At 48.1% G+C, this 15241-nt stretch overlaps 1 protein-coding gene across 1 annotated transcript in view; it reads left to right on the forward strand.

The window, feature by feature from the left end:
- The window catches only part of VPS39 (VPS39 subunit of HOPS complex), a 47393-nt gene extending 32152 nt beyond the window's left edge, over positions 1-15241 (forward strand). Inside the window, exons 12-25 of the mRNA XM_030843025.2 lie at positions 3521-3663; positions 5787-5930; positions 6388-6529; positions 7190-7276; positions 7605-7678; positions 8005-8103; positions 8699-8816; positions 9313-9441; positions 10484-10586; positions 10809-10854; positions 11763-11912; positions 12078-12212; positions 12470-12561; positions 13633-15241. Of these exons, the coding sequence (XP_030698885.1) occupies positions 3521-3663; positions 5787-5930; positions 6388-6529; positions 7190-7276; positions 7605-7678; positions 8005-8103; positions 8699-8816; positions 9313-9441; positions 10484-10586; positions 10809-10854; positions 11763-11912; positions 12078-12212; positions 12470-12561; positions 13633-13708 (1538 nt within the window). The 3' untranslated portion in view covers positions 13709-15241. The remainder of the gene's footprint in view (positions 1-3520; positions 3664-5786; positions 5931-6387; positions 6530-7189; positions 7277-7604; positions 7679-8004; positions 8104-8698; positions 8817-9312; positions 9442-10483; positions 10587-10808; positions 10855-11762; positions 11913-12077; positions 12213-12469; positions 12562-13632) is intronic.

The raw sequence follows: 15241 nt of genomic DNA on the forward strand, positions 1-15241 counted from the left end.
TGGACAGTAATCCCTCTGTAGCCAGGACAGCCGAGGCAGTCCTCCACCGGCACAGCCACTTCCTTAGCTGTTACTGCCACCACCTCCCCTGTTGTTGCATCCTCAATAAAAGTTGCCCCCATCAGCTTGTATTAGCTGTCTAATGCCATGTGGCAAATTATCCCAGAAGTTAGTGACTTAAAATAACAAATCGTCTGTTATCTCTCTTGGTATCTGTTGGTTAGGAATTTGGGAAGTGCTCAGCTGGGCAGTTCTTGCTTGGGGTCTCTCATGTGGTTGCAGTTGTCTACTGGCTGGGCTACCTTTGTCTGAAGTCTTGACTAGGCTAGAGGATCTGCTTCCAAGGCGGCTCACTCTCATAGTTCACATGTTGGCTGGTTATGGGCTGGGGGCCTCAGTTCTTGTCCAGGTGGGTATCTCCATAGGGTTGCGTGAGTGTCCTCATGCAGAGTGACTAGCTTTTCCTGGAGTCAGTGATCCAGGAGGCCTAGGTGGAAGCCTCAGTGCCTTTTACGATGGTCCCTTCTCCTGTATTCTATTGATTTACAAGGGTTTTCCAAGTTCAAGGCAAGGGAACACAGACCCCACCTCATGATGGAGGAGTATCAGCATTACATAAAAGAAGCATGTAGGACTGGATATATGTTGATGTGTGCCATACTGCTTGTCATCCTTGAATCACTTTCTTAAGATCAAAGGGATCTGATTGGCCAGGATTAGGTCATGGTCTCACTCCTTCTGACTGTCCTAGGGGTGGGAAAGGAGGTTGTGGCTACACTCTGCTTCTAAAGGCAAAGGTAGTTGCCTGAACTATTCTCCCACCAAGACGACACATGGTCTGGAAGAAGGAGCCCACCAAAATGAAATAGTTTGCTCTTAAGAAGGAGGATGGAAGCTGGGTACCCTGAAATTGATAAATATTTACCATCCTTCCTCTGAATGAACTCAGTTGGGGCATTTGTTTTCAGTATGCCACCAGCTCTTTGGGAAGACACTGGAATAATAAGCTAGAACTGCTGTAACAACTTGACCCTTTTTCCATGTACCAACAATACTTGAACTTTAAAATCAATCCTAATGAAGCTACTACTTTTTAACTTGTTCACTCCACAAATACATACTGAGCTCTTAAGAGAGTGCAGTGCATTCTGCTGGGCCCCAAGCAACAGTAATCAGATAGGAATTCTGCTTTCAAAGAGCAATCTAGTAGGGAAGATAAGGCACAAGTGGACCCTTACCAGCAGCAGGAGGTATGTGCTGGTAGTGATGTGGTCTGGGGACAGCTGGCTATTGACTGGGCCTTTGGGGCCTTTTGGGCAGCATCTCCATTGACTGACTTCAATCTAAGGACTGGTCCTTAGGTCCTATAGTAGATATTCTTAGTATATTCAGAGATCATCAGACCCCTAGTGACAGATTGACCCTGACACATGAGACTGATATATTAATAGAATGTCCCTTTATTTGCTTATAGTAGGGAGGCTAGATCCCTTACAATGGCCAGAATATTCGTGTGGCACCCAGGGTGCCCTTTTTTATATGTATCGAGGTACAGGCATTTTTGCTATAATGCCTTGAATGTGGTCCTGCAGAACCTTATGTTCTATAACAAATATGAAAAATAACAGGACTTAAGGGGCAAATAACATTGGAGCAGACCACTCAAATTCTAGGCAGCTTTGTAACTGGAACACTAATAAAAATAGCTATCCTACTAAAATGAAATTCCCACTGTTTTTGGTACCCAGCATCATAGTCCTTTGCGATCTTAAACTCTGGGGCTGTGCTTTCTCTTTTGAGATAAGATCTTTGAGAACATTTGCTTCTGATAGAAACTAGTTTCATCAAAGTAAAAAATCTGATCCTGGGTGCAGACTTCTTTATGAGACCTCCAAAACAATTAATGGGGAGGAGACATCTTTTTTTTTTTTTTTTGAGGTACGCGGGCCTCTCACTGTTGTGGCCTCTCCCATTGCGGGGCACAGGCTCCGGACGCACAGGCTCAGCGGCCATGGCTCACGGGCCCAGCCACTCCACGGCATGTGGGATCCTCCCGGACCGGGGCACGAACCCGTGTCCCCTGCATCGGCAGACAGATTCTCAACCACTGCGCCACCAGGGAAGCCCCTAGGAAACATCTTTGCTTCATTTTTACTCTCATCTTCCCCAGATGGCTTAACTTAGTAGAAAGTATAGTGGTTTTTGAAGCTACTAATCAGCCATTACTTGCACTAATTTATAGGATTTTCAGCTCTTTTCTTTAGATCTTCCTGTATAAGTTAAGGTTTCTCATTAATTGTAAGAAAGCTTGCCCCTGGTCACTTCAAAGCATTAACAAGCTGGGGAAAATTGTATACCAACCAAAACAACTTTTGCCTCATACCTACACCATTCTCCCACTTACCAGCTGCACATGAGCCAATTCAGATTAAAAAATCTATCACACATAGTATAATACCCTCTAGGTCCATCCGTGTTGTTGCAAATGGTAAATTTCATTCCTTTTTATGACTAATATTCCATTGTGTGCGTATATATATATGCCACATCCTCTTTACCCATTCATGTATCTATGGACACTTAGGTTGCTTCCATGTCTTGGCAAAAATAATGCTGCAGGGCTTCCCTGGTGGCGCGGTGGTTGGGAGTCTGCCTGCCGATGCAGGGGACATGGGTTCGTGCCCCGGTCCGGGAAGATCCCACATGCTGCAGAGCGGCTAGGCCCGTGAGCCATGGCTGCTGAGCCTGCGCGTCCGGAGCCTGTGCTCCGCAGCGGGAGAGGCCACAGCAGTGAGAGGCCCGCGTACCGCAAAAAATAAATTAATTAATTAATTAAAAAAAAAATAATGCTGCAGTGAACATTAGCGTGCATATATTTTTTTGAATTAGTGTTTTTATTTTCTTTGGATAAATACCCAGAAGTGGAATTGTTAGATTGTATGGTAGTTCTATTTTTAAATTTTTGAAGAACCTCCATACTGTTTTCCCTAGTAGGTGCACCAATTTACATTCCCACCAACAGTGCATAAGGGTTCCCTTTTCTCCACGTTCTTACCAACACTTGTTATTTCTTGTGTTTTTGGTAGTAGCCATTCTTTTTTTTTTTTGGATGCGTTGGGTCTTCGTTGCTGTGTGCCGGCTTTCTGTAGTTGCGGTAAGCAGGGGCTACTCTTCGTTGCGGTGCACAGGCTTCTTATTGCAGTGACTTCTCTTGTTGTGGAGCACGGGCTCTAGGCACACGGACTTCAGTAGTTATGGCTCGCGGGCTGTAGAATGCAGGCTCAGTAGTTGTGGCGCATGGGCTTAGTTGCTCCTCGGCATGTGGGATCTTCCCAGACCAGGGCTCGAACCCATGTCCCCTGCATTGGCAGGTGGATTCTTAACCATCAGGGAAGCCCCAAGAGTCATTCCTTTTAAAAAATCAGTCTGGAACTTATATTGCGATAGAACTAGTCTTGTTTTAGTTTATCCTTAAATTGCTGTGTTCCTTTCTGGGGAATCATGTTTACCTTCCATGTAGATCCTACACATGTGATGGGCCTGTACCCAGACCTGCTACCCACAGACTACAGGAAGCAGCTACAGTATCCTAACCCGCTACCTGTGCTCTCTGGGGCTGAGTTGGAGAAGGCTCACTTAGCTTTGATTGACTACCTGACACAGGTAGGTATATACAGAGGTATATGGAAGAGCTTACCTGGAAGTTCCAGTACCTGCTTCTCTATGGCAGGGAACTGGGGGCCTTCTATAATGCCACAGGTGTTCCATAAATGAACACTATTGAAGTCTGGGGCGGGGGGGACATTTTTTCCTGCTTCATCTCCCTACTTAACAATAGTATTGAGCTCTTTTTTGCTAAATCCTGATACCAGGAAACACATTCAGTTCATGGTAAATTCACACTAAGCTATTGTAGGAACTAAAAACAGAAAAGTTTAGTTGATAGAAAAGAATACATTTTTAAAAACAAACTTTTGGGAACATATATACTTTTGGAAAAAATACCTGCTGTATGCAGCAAACTTGGAAAACACAGAAAAGTATAAAACAAAAATAAAAATCACCTATAGCTCTACCACCCAGAGAAAATTAACTAACATTTTAGTGTTGTCCTTCCAGACTTTTATTTGTACCTGTGAATAATTTTTGTTTATTTATATATTAGTTTACTTATTACAAATGGGTATCAAGCTATATATTGTTTTATAGGTTACTTTTAAAACATTTAGCCACATATTAGGAAAGTCCTTCCCTGTCATTAAATATTCTATAACATGTTTTCTTTACGGGGAGTATTTAGACTTAAATTATTTTCAATTTACTGTTATGGCAGATAAGTGAAATTTTCATGTCAGCACTAAAACTAATGTCTCCATTGAAGCCTCTGAACCTTACATTTCTGTGCAGAAGGTTATTTATTTCCTGTTCACCCACTCAGAGTCAGAGAACTTACTAAATTTTTTCCCAGAAGTGTTCTGCTGACCTTTGTAAGGGGTCCTCTGGATGGGCATGAGAAGTATTGCTAGGAAAATTGTAAGCCAGCTTCCCATCACCTGCTTCTGGGTCAGTGGGTGTCCCACAGGTCCAGTCAGGCATCCATTGCTTTGGCACTTCCTTGACATTGGGTTCCAGGGGTGGCTGACAGCACACAAACTTGCCTCTGTCTGCATACTGCACACCCCATGAGCCAAGTGAAAAAAGGTTCCCGGGGCAGAAAGTCTCCCAAGTGTGTGGCATCACAGAAGACCCTCTATTTTCAACATCTTAGCTTTAGGGGACTTCAAGCATACATTTTTCCCTGGCCTTCTCCACTGAGCTTAGAATATGTGGAGGTAACTGACATGAGCATTGTGCCACAGAGTTGGTAGAACAAATAAGACCATGGGCGTGTCGGACACAAAATAGTACAAACTGGATGATTCCGTTTATATAAAGTTCGAGAACAGGGGAAAAGTAATCTCTAGTGATAGAAATCAGATCAGTGGGGGTAGAGGGTGGGTGAGATTCTTTGGGAAGAGCACAAGGGAACTTTCAGGGGTAATAGAAGTGTTTCATTTTTTGATTGGGATGGTGGTTACATGCATGTATATATCTGTCAAAACGCATATGATAGTATACTTTTTTTTTTTTTTTTTTTTTTTGCGGTACGTGGGCCTCTCACTGTTGTGGCCTCTCCCGTTGCGGAGCACAGGCTCCGGACGCACAGGCTCCGCAGCCATGGCTCACGGGCCCAGCCGCTCTGTGGCATGTGGGATCTTCCCGGACCGGGGCACGAACCCGTGTCCCCTGCATCGGCAGGCGGACTCTCAATCACTGCGCCACCAGGGAAGCCCCTGATAGTATACTTTTAAGGGGTACATTTTATTGTATATAACTTATACCTCAATAAAGTTGATTTAAAAAAAGAAAAGAACAGGGGCTTTGGAATCAGACCCTAATTTGAAATCTGCCTCTGCCACTTAGGAGGTATCTAATATCTGTGCCTTAGGTTCTTCACTTATAAAATGGGTCTAATATTACCTGCATTTGTTTGAGGTTTACAATAGGATAATATATAAAGTGCTTGGCATAGCGCCTGATCTGTAGTAAATACTCAGTAGATAATTGTCTTTGTGTCTGGTGATTTGGTGGTCATCTATTTTGATCCCTGATAAAAATTGAATGCTAATGTGGGATCAGGGTGGGTAGGTGTGAGCTGATTTAGACGTATTTGGAATTGCCTAGTAGCTCGGGTGATAAAGAAAGATTGAGTCCTGGCCTTGACCCCGCATTTTTGGCCTTGGCAGAAACGAAGCCAATTGGTCAAGAAGCTGAATGACTCTGATCACCAGTCTAGCACCTCCCCGCTCATGGAAGGCACTCCTACCATCAAATCCAAGAAGAAGCTGCTGCAAATCATTGACACCACCCTGCTCAAGTGCTACCTCCATGTGAGTCCTCCAGCACTCGGGTCCCCACAGTCCCCTACTCTGGGGTCCCTGCCCCTGGTAAGAGTGAAGCCTTTGATGACAGGAACCAGCTACTCTTGGCCTGACGTCTGTGAGCTTCTTGGAATTGAGGGGATACGGCGAGATGTTGACCCAGAATCTTACAGTGGGCTGGTCTTCTCTGCTAAGATGGGGGTTAGTGCTACGAGGTGAACAGGGACAGTATTTCCCCAAAGAAAATTTCCCCTTTCTTTACCCTCCCTCTCCCAAAAAAACCCTTGAAACATGTTGTTTGAAAGAGCATAAATGCTTTACTGTACTACCTGTAGTCCTGGCAAAGGGTTGTTTGCTCTCTCTTGCTTGTCACAGCCCTGGTGTTTCAGCCTGAAGCAGGCCGAGGCTGGGGAAGGGGCGGGCTCCCCAGGAAGCAGCTTCTGCTGAAATCCTGCCTCCTCTGCAGACGAACGTGGCCCTGGTGGCCCCCTTGCTGCGCCTGGAGAACAACCACTGCCACATCGAAGAGAGCGAGCACGTGCTGAAGAAGGCTCACAAGTACAGCGAACTGATCATCCTGTATGAGAAGAAGGGGCTCCATGAGAAAGGTGACTGGAGGAGAGGTTTCTTTGGTTGGGAGAATCTCTTGTATTTTGACTGAGGTGTTGTTACCGAATCAGGTCCGGCTGCTCCCCGCTCGAAAATCAATACACGAGAGAGAGACAAATGTTGGTAAGAAAGGAAAGTTGCTTTTACTGAGAGTGCTGGCAGTCTGGGGAGATGGTGGACTCAGTGTGCCCCAAAAGCCCCCTCTGAAGATTCTGCTCGACAAAGGGAAAAAGGGAAGTAATCTCAGTTAATCATTGAGATAGGGGCCGTCCCCCACTGTGTGCAGGCCTGTTGCCTTCGCGTGATTTTTCTTTAGATGCTATCTTGTTCACACAGTTTGTTCACAAGATTACTGAAGGGGAAGCTAGGGAGGAGATCTGGCCCTCTTTTAATTACTTATTCTTCATTTCTACTTCTTTGATCTATGGAAAGAACCAGCGAGTTAAGCAAAGTATTGTGTGATCACAAGATTCGAAAGGTGTGCTAGGGCTACAGATAAGCAGAGCATGTAGGTGCCCAGTTTAAGGTTAGTGCCAAGACAAAGGGGCCTCCTGCAAAGACCTCTTTCCTGCCAAAAACTGCTTACAGTGTGATGACTTTCCAAGGAGATACACCTTCTGGAAGGGGTTCATGACCTTATTCTTGGGCTTCGTGGCCAGCTCTGCAGGTGCTGGTGGACCAGTCCAAGAAAGCGAATTCCCCTCTGAAAGGCCATGAGAGGACAGTGCAATACCTGCAACATCTGGGTAAGTCCAGCTTGTGGAAGGGGTGCAGGGAGAGGATGGTGCAAGTGGACCTGACCTCTCTCCCTTTCTGATTCCGACTGGTCATTCCCCTCCCTCCCTCATGTTCACCCAGCTGGGTTCCTCTGACTGGGGTGAAAGTCTCCCTGGTGATGGAACCATGACAGCTCCTTGGTGTGTAACCAGCTCGGTAGGCCCAAGCAGCCCTGAGTGACTGGTGCTTGGACAGAGCTATCTTCTCCGGAAGATAAATCCTGGGCAACCTGGGCATCTGCCTTCCCGGTCCTATGGGCAGGGTGGGTGGGCTTCATCTGCTGACTTTTCCCTCTAGGCACAGAAAACCTGCATTTGATTTTCTCCTACTCAGTGTGGGTGCTGAGAGACTTTCCAGAGGATGGGCTGAAGGTAGGTCACGGAGCCCCTTGGATTTATCTGGCACCACGGTTGGTCCTGATTCTACTTCAGACGGCAGTGGATGGAGGGGGAGGAAGGATTCATGCAGTTCTCTGGTGTTTCAAAGACTGGGAAACATGGAACAGCAATGAGTGGAGTGAAAAGAGCCTGGTGCAGATGCCAGGAGACCTGCGACCTAGTCTGTCCCATAGTAACTGGCCACAGATGCCCTTCCCATACAGCGTCTGTCCCCTTGACGCTACGCTTGTGCGCATGTGCGTTTGGAAGAATTCCCATCAGGTGGTTCTGCTGCTAGAACTCAGGTTTTGTTCCAACAGATATTTACTGAGGACCTCCCAGAGGTGGAGTCTCTGCCGCGAGACCGAGTGCTTGGCTTCTTAGTGGAGAATTTTAAGGGTCTGGCAATTCCATATCTGGTAAGGTATTTTTTTGATCTGAACTAAAAGGCTTCAAACCCAGGATCCAGGACTGCATGAGTCAGTGATCAGCCAGTTCAGATTAGGGTTTGTGTCCCTTGGGGATTGGAAGGAATGTAAGGAATGTAATATCCTCTGAAGACAGAGATCCCAGTAGACCAAGCTGGAGATGGCACTTTTTGATGCTACCTTCTAAAGATGACGTGCAGAGGGATAAAAGAGAAGGATGCTGGAGAAAAACATTTCAAAGCCACATTTGTACAGCCAGACTCAACTGTGACCGAAGGACAACAAATCAGTCCTAAGTACCAGAATGTAATACTCAACCTTCATTACATGGGCTGATTTGGAGGATTATGAGACAGAGTTTATAAAGGAGCTTTGACTGGAAATCAAGACAATAATTCCTGATACTGCTGGGTTGTACTGTGAAATTTCCCAGTGGTTTTAGAAGAGCTATCCCTTGGTAATATTTGTGGCCTAATTAGGGGACAATCTGGATGGGACCTCTTGGGCCTTAAAAATGTGAGGGAGCCTGGGCAATGGGCTGGGTCACAGCATAGAGGGTACCAGGCAGACCTGTATCTTGCCTCAGGAACACGTCATCCACGTTTGGGAGGAGACGGGCTCTCGGTTCCACAACTGCCTGATCCAGCTGTACTGTGAGAAGGTGCAAGGTCTGATGAAGGAGTATCTCCTGTCCTTCCCTGCAGGTACCAGTTCTTGGAAAGCGGGGTGGCCCCAGGCCTTAGAGGAGAGCTGGACCTGAGGGTGTCATGGGTGGTTTAGGGAAGCAGACCTTCTCTGCAGGCCCAGGTGGGCAGGAAGTGCCTCAGAGGAGCCAGGGCAGCTAAGTGACCCCGCAGGTGAGACTCAGGGGCTGGTGCCTGGATCTGGGCACCTCTTAGATCCCCTGGGCGTCACCCCTGGTGGTGGGGAAGGAGCAGATCTATCCGCAGAGTGACGCCTGTGCTGATAAGAAACAGGTTTGTGTAGCAGGGTGCTTCTCTACGCAGCTTGGTTTCTTTTCTTCTTTCCTCAAGCTGATGTTTTGGGGCCATGTAGAGACCATAAGCTAAGAGAAGGCCAACTGGAAACCACCATGGAGGCCCTTTCTGATTATTGAATCCCGTCCCTCTCGTCTTTCTTAATGACCCCACATTGCTGCCCGACAGCATCCTTTCATGCTGAGCGTGGTTTTCCTTAAAGGCAAAGCTCCAGTCCCTGCTGGTGAGGAAGAAGGAGAGCTGGGAGAATACCGACGGAAGCTCCTTAAGTTCTTGGAAATTTCTAGCTACTATGACCCAGGCCGGCTCATCTGTGATTTTCCTTTTGATGGTGAGTGTCTGGCTTAGGTCCAGAGCCACTTTAGCAGAAGGTAATGCAAAAACGGATCTTTCCCTTTTACCAGTTCCCCAGCCCTCCAAAAGGTTGGGCCTGGGAAAAACCACATGTTTCAGGCCTGTGCTCCTGTTCTGTCCCCTCTGAAGGCTCAGTTTTGTTTGAGAGGAGTCTCTTTTGGGTATGAACCACATGCTAATTTTTATTTATTTATTTATTTTTGGCTGCGTTGAGGCTTCATCGCTGCACACGGGCTTTCTCTAGTTGCGGCGAGCGGGGGCTACTCTTCGTTGCGGTGCGCAGGCTTCTCATTGCGGTGGCTTCTCTTGTTGCGGAGCATGGGCTCGAGGCGCGTGGGCTTCAGTAGTTGTGGCACGTGGGCTCAGTAGTTGTGGCTCGTGGGCCCTAGAGCGCAGGCTCAGTAGCTGTGGCACGTGGGCTTAGTCGCTTCGCGGCATGTGGGATCTTCCCGGACCAGGGCTTGAACCCGTGTCCTCTGCATTGGCAAGCGGATTCTTAACCACTGTGCCACTAGGGAAGCCCCACCACATGCTAACTGATGGCCAGGTTGAAAGCTGTTTCTTGGTTCAGTACATATTCTTGGCCAAGTTCATTGGTTAGCACTTTTTATAATCTGGCATAATGTCTAATTATACATCAGACAGACGTATGTCTGAAAAAAGACACACGTCTGTCTGATGTATAAGCTCCATGAGAGCAGAGACCAGGTGTCTGTTTACCTAGCTGAAGTGCCTGGTACATTGTAGGTGCTTATTATGCACTTGGTTGATCATCAAGTGTTGTTGCCCCATTTGTAAGCAGTCACAAAAAAGATGGGATAAAGTACCTCCTAAAATAGCTCCCTCCCCTCTTCCCTTTTAAAAATTTTAGTAATTTTCTCCTTGAAAAAACCCCAAGTAATAAAAATACTTTTTCCCCTTTTATATTTCCCCAATATCCATTCCTCTAATAGCTTAGCCCCTGGCCTTGGGCTTGCCTAATGGGGATGATGGTTACTTAAACACCTTTTTCCCCACAGGCCTCTTAGAAGAGCGTGCTCTCCTGCTGGGACGCATGGGGAAACACGAACAAGCTCTCTTCATCTATGTCCACATCCTGAAGGATACGAGAATGGCTGAAGAGTACGTTGACCCTGTCATCCCACCTCGCAAGGGTCTAAAAGAGGCCCCCCAGAGAGATGAGAGGCGTGAGAGGCTAAGAAAGCCACCCCTCCACCCTTCAGCAGGAGCGAGAATCACCTCGTGTGCTGGCTCCCGATTTTGCTGTCGTTAGGCTGCTCACGCAGGCAGCATCGATGCGCTGTCTCTAGATGTGGCCTTATCTGACCACTTTCTCCCTTGCAGGTACTGCCACAAGCATTATGACCAAAATAAAGATGGCAACAAAGATGTAAGTAGTGACCCTGGCCCCAGGGAGCACGGGTGCATTGCACTGTCCCTCTTAGCATAGCTAACCCCTCTGGTTTGGCCACAGGTGACCCTGGTATGAATTGCTAAGATAAGACAGGTCATGGGTCAATGTGCTGATTGGTTTTGCACGTGCGTGTTGAGGTAGAGGCAGCGCGACCATGATCCTGGTTTGCTTGGGATGGTTCTGGCTTACATCTGTCGTCGTCCGCGTGATTATTCGTAGCACCCCTGCCCCTTTACTCTCGAAAGAATCCCGACTTGTGTAATAAATTTATGTGGTCAGCCTGTTGAGAAGGAACATCTGATGGTTCTGGTAAGGTGCACACGTGTGCTGTCTAGATTGCACATGGATCTGTCAATGTACAAAGACGTTTCTGGTGGCCATGACTGGGGGTAGGGGTGCTACTGGAATCTAGGAGGTAGAGGCCAGAGTTGCTATTAAACAGTGCACAGCACAGACCCAGCAAAGAATTATTCGGCCCAGAATATTGAGTGCTGAGGCTGAGAACCTCTGTGGTACGGGTACCAGTAGGAGATGCAGCATCTCATCTTGGGTAATCCTCACCTGCTAATACGTGGCAGGGTCTCAGCCTTCGAAGCCAAAGGAAATGAGGGATCTCTTTGAGTCGTTTTGTTAACAGTGTAATGCAAAACAAATACAAGGCATTTGATTTTTTTTCTCTCAGGGAGAACACAATCTTTAATTTTTGACATCTTCAGTTGACTGACTTTACGAAATTTTTTAAAAGGTGAAAAATGATGGGTTTTAAATGCTCCGTGACAGCTGTTCCTATAGACCAACCCTCTTGCCTTTAGGTGTGGTCACACTGGGGGTTCTGGGAGGGTTGCTGCCAGCCTGACATGTGTGGCTTGTTGTGTATGAGACAGGTGTATCTGTCCCTGCTCCGGATGTACCTGTCCCCACCCAGCGTTCACTGCCTGGGGCCAATCAAGCTGGAACTGCTGGAGCCACAAGCCAACCTCCAAGCTGCCCTGCAGGTCCTCGAGCTGCACCACGGCAAACTGGATACCACCAAGGTCAGGAGTTCTTCTCGGGGAGACGGAGGGCGCGTGTGGACAGCATGGAATGAGAAGAGGGGCCAGAGGAGGGACTGGGGTTCGAGGGCTCCGTGACGTCAGGCATTTCCTCAGTCTCACTCGTGTCCTGCCTCACCCTATTCCCTTCTCTCTTCCCGTCCCCAGGCCATCAACCTTCTGCCAGCGAACACTCAGATTAACGATATACGCATCTTTCTGGAAAAGGTCTTGGAAGAGAATGCACAAAGGAAACGGTTCAATCAAGTGCTCAAGAACCTTCTCCATGCAGAGTTCCTGAGGGTATGAGCCTTTCAGACATGAGGGCAGGCGTGTACTTTTCAGTGTGAGACAGTTACCGCGTTCCCTGTAGATCAAGGCAGAGCTTTATGCTTTTGAACTCTAGTTCAAGCTGATCGGTAAGCAACTGGGCATTTAAATGCAGGTGTTTCAATTAGGGGAGTCTCTGTGGGCCGGGAAATGAGACAGCGCAGGCCCTTCCTTCTGTTCTAAATACCTGCTGGACATTGGGACTTTTCCCCCCATCTCTCTGCTCCCAGGTCCAGGAAGAGCGGATTTTACACCAGCAGGTGAAGTGCATCATCACAGAGGAGAAGGTGTGCATGGTGTGTAAGAAGAAGATTGGGAACAGGTGAGCCTCATCCACAGCTATGCACTGTTGGCTCTGATGCGGGTCACACTCAGGATGGATTTAAATGTCCCTCACACTCAGGATGGATTTAAATGTCCCTATGCCCCTTAGCCAAAGAGGAAAGTGCAGCTGCAGACTATCTGGGCCGCTTTTAGTTCTTGAGCCTCCAGAGGGCAGGCCACGTTGTCTGCCGGGGGTGTGGAGGGGGTTTGAGAATTTAAAGGCCTGAAATGTATGGCATGGAGCTCTTGACTCCTTGCCCATAAAGCCCTTCCCCTCTGGCAGCTAAACACTGTGACGTAGCCAGGGGGTGTGTGAGAGCTGTATGTGGGCAGGAAGTCCTTATCTTTTAAGGATACACCTCCGAAGGAAGAAAAAGGTCTTTCCACCTGCTGCCTCATGACTTGAGTAAAATCCTGAGGCAGCATCATTCTGTTTTAAGGCATATGCTCCAGTCAGTCCCCTTTCCTTCAAAGAAGAATGATTTGTGCTTTTTCTTATATGGCTGGAAGAACCCTTTCCTTTAGAAAGACTCGCTGTTCTTTGTTAAAATTAGCCCAAGGGACTTCCCTGGTGGCGCAGTGGATAAGACTCCACACTCCCAGTGCAGGGGGTCCAGGTTTGATCCCTGGTCAGGGAACTAGAGCCCACATGCATGCTGCTACTAAGAGTTCACATGCCGCAACTGAGGAGCCCACCTGCTGCAACTAAGACCTGGTGCAACCAAATAAATAAACAAATATTTAAAAAAAAAAATTAGCCCAAAACTTGTTCTGATGAGCAGTCGGCTCTCAGCCGCTGCTGAGCCAGGCTGGGGTACTGCCCCATCTGCCTGTGCTTGCACATTGATGACAGTAAGAAATATCCCATGCGCTCAAATGGCGTGGACCTCATCCTCTGTTCGGATATTTGCCAGAGATGGTGGCTACGTAAGTCCAGAGATGCCAGGCTGTTCTTTGTGGTTAGGGTGGGCGGCTTCTGGAATGGCACCCGGTAAGGTGCCTTTTCCAGTAAGAAGTGGTCTTCTCTTAGAGGCAGTCCTCACTCCCAGGTCATTTTCCTTCCCTGCAGTGCATTTGCAAGATACCCCAATGGGGTGGTCGTGCACTATTTCTGCTCCAAAGAGGTCAACCCGGCTGACACCTGAGCCCAGCAAGCCGAAGACTGAGCAGCGGACAACTCGGCTATCCCAGAGGCGGGGAGAGCCCCGGCCTGGGGAATCGGGGGCTGCTGCCACCACCAGGAGTCTCCCCATTTGGACACTACTGGCTACCTTGTGCCGTGGAACATCTCTGAACCAATGAGACTTGTGTTCTGGCGTTGCCAGACTTTTAATAGAAAAAACAATTAGTTACACCTTATATACCATTATGTTGCAGGCAATTCTGGAGAATTTTATACCTGCTTGGACAGGAGGAGACGGGGAAGGGCACCATCCTGTCTTTGCATTCCAGTCACCCGAATAAGGAAACTGTCTCAAGTGTTTGCAACCCTGGGGTTGTTTATTCCAAGTTTTCTATTAAGATACATGCAGGACTTCACAGGAGCCCTCAGCTCAGCTGCCTGAAGTCCTGGAGTACCAGAGCTCCTCTGGCTGCAAAGGCCAAATGGCCCGTCCTCTAGGTAATGCTGGTCACTTTATAGTCACTGACCCTGTGTCCCCCCACCAGTCTCCCCACTCGGATCTTTATTTTTCAGTCTCCTTCACTTTCTACTTATTTTCTTCCTTTATCTCACCCCCCAACTTCTCCACCCAGACTTTCTCTCCTATTTTCCTGACACCGGGAATAACTAGTATTTTAAACAAGGTAAAATGAGAAGCAAGAGGAAGTCCCAGTTTCTAGGAATACATTGCTCGATTGTCAGGTGTGTTGTAAATAGATCCTCCCTGGACTGTATGCACTGTGCCTGGAAGCTTAGGAGAGCCTCATTCTCGGTCCCTCGGGCCGAGTGTGACGGCTGCTCTAAGGGTGGGCTGCCCTGGGTATGTGACCTCTTGGCAGGTGTCCACAGAGGCCCCTGCTCCTGGTTCATCCACCAGCCACCCAGGGCAGGTTGGTTTAGGCTTTCTGAGCAGCGTGCTTTGTGCTCTGGGCACCTTTCTCTTCCCAGCCAGTGTCATCCGCCTACCTTACACCTTGGCCTGGCCATTGTTCTCCAGCTTTGTTTTGCAGGGGTTGGAGGATGGCTCTGGGTTATGGTAGGTAGGTGGATCTCTGCTGCACTCAGAGAACGATCAGATCAGGAACTGACACTGACGTGATGTAGGGCGTGCTTGTGAGGTGCTCGGGGACAGCCGAGAGTCGGCCGAGCTGCTGGCAGCAGGAGTTTGTGACATAACTCCCCGCCAGATCCACTGAGCACTTGTTTGTGTTCGGGGGAGACCCTGCCTCCCACGGGGCTCTAGAGCCCACAGGAGGGGTGCCTAGCACTGCAGGCTGAGGACACAGGGACAGCGGCCCTGCATCCTGTCATCCTGGGGATTTTGTAGATGCACCGTCTTGTTACCCCAGTGTTTCTAACAGTAATGAGGGTATGAGCCAGCACCCGATACTGACACTGTTCTAGTGGCCTGTCCTTGACATGAGATCCTTTCTAAACCCCAGCACCATGCTATCTGGGGCCTGTGTTGTAGCCTGACTTGCTGGTGTAGATGAGGGTCCTCCCAGGCACGCTCTCT

The sequence above is a fragment of the Globicephala melas genome, chromosome 2, assembly GCF_963455315.2.
Source record: "Globicephala melas chromosome 2, mGloMel1.2, whole genome shotgun sequence".
NCBI lineage: Eukaryota > Metazoa > Chordata > Mammalia > Artiodactyla > Delphinidae > Globicephala > Globicephala melas.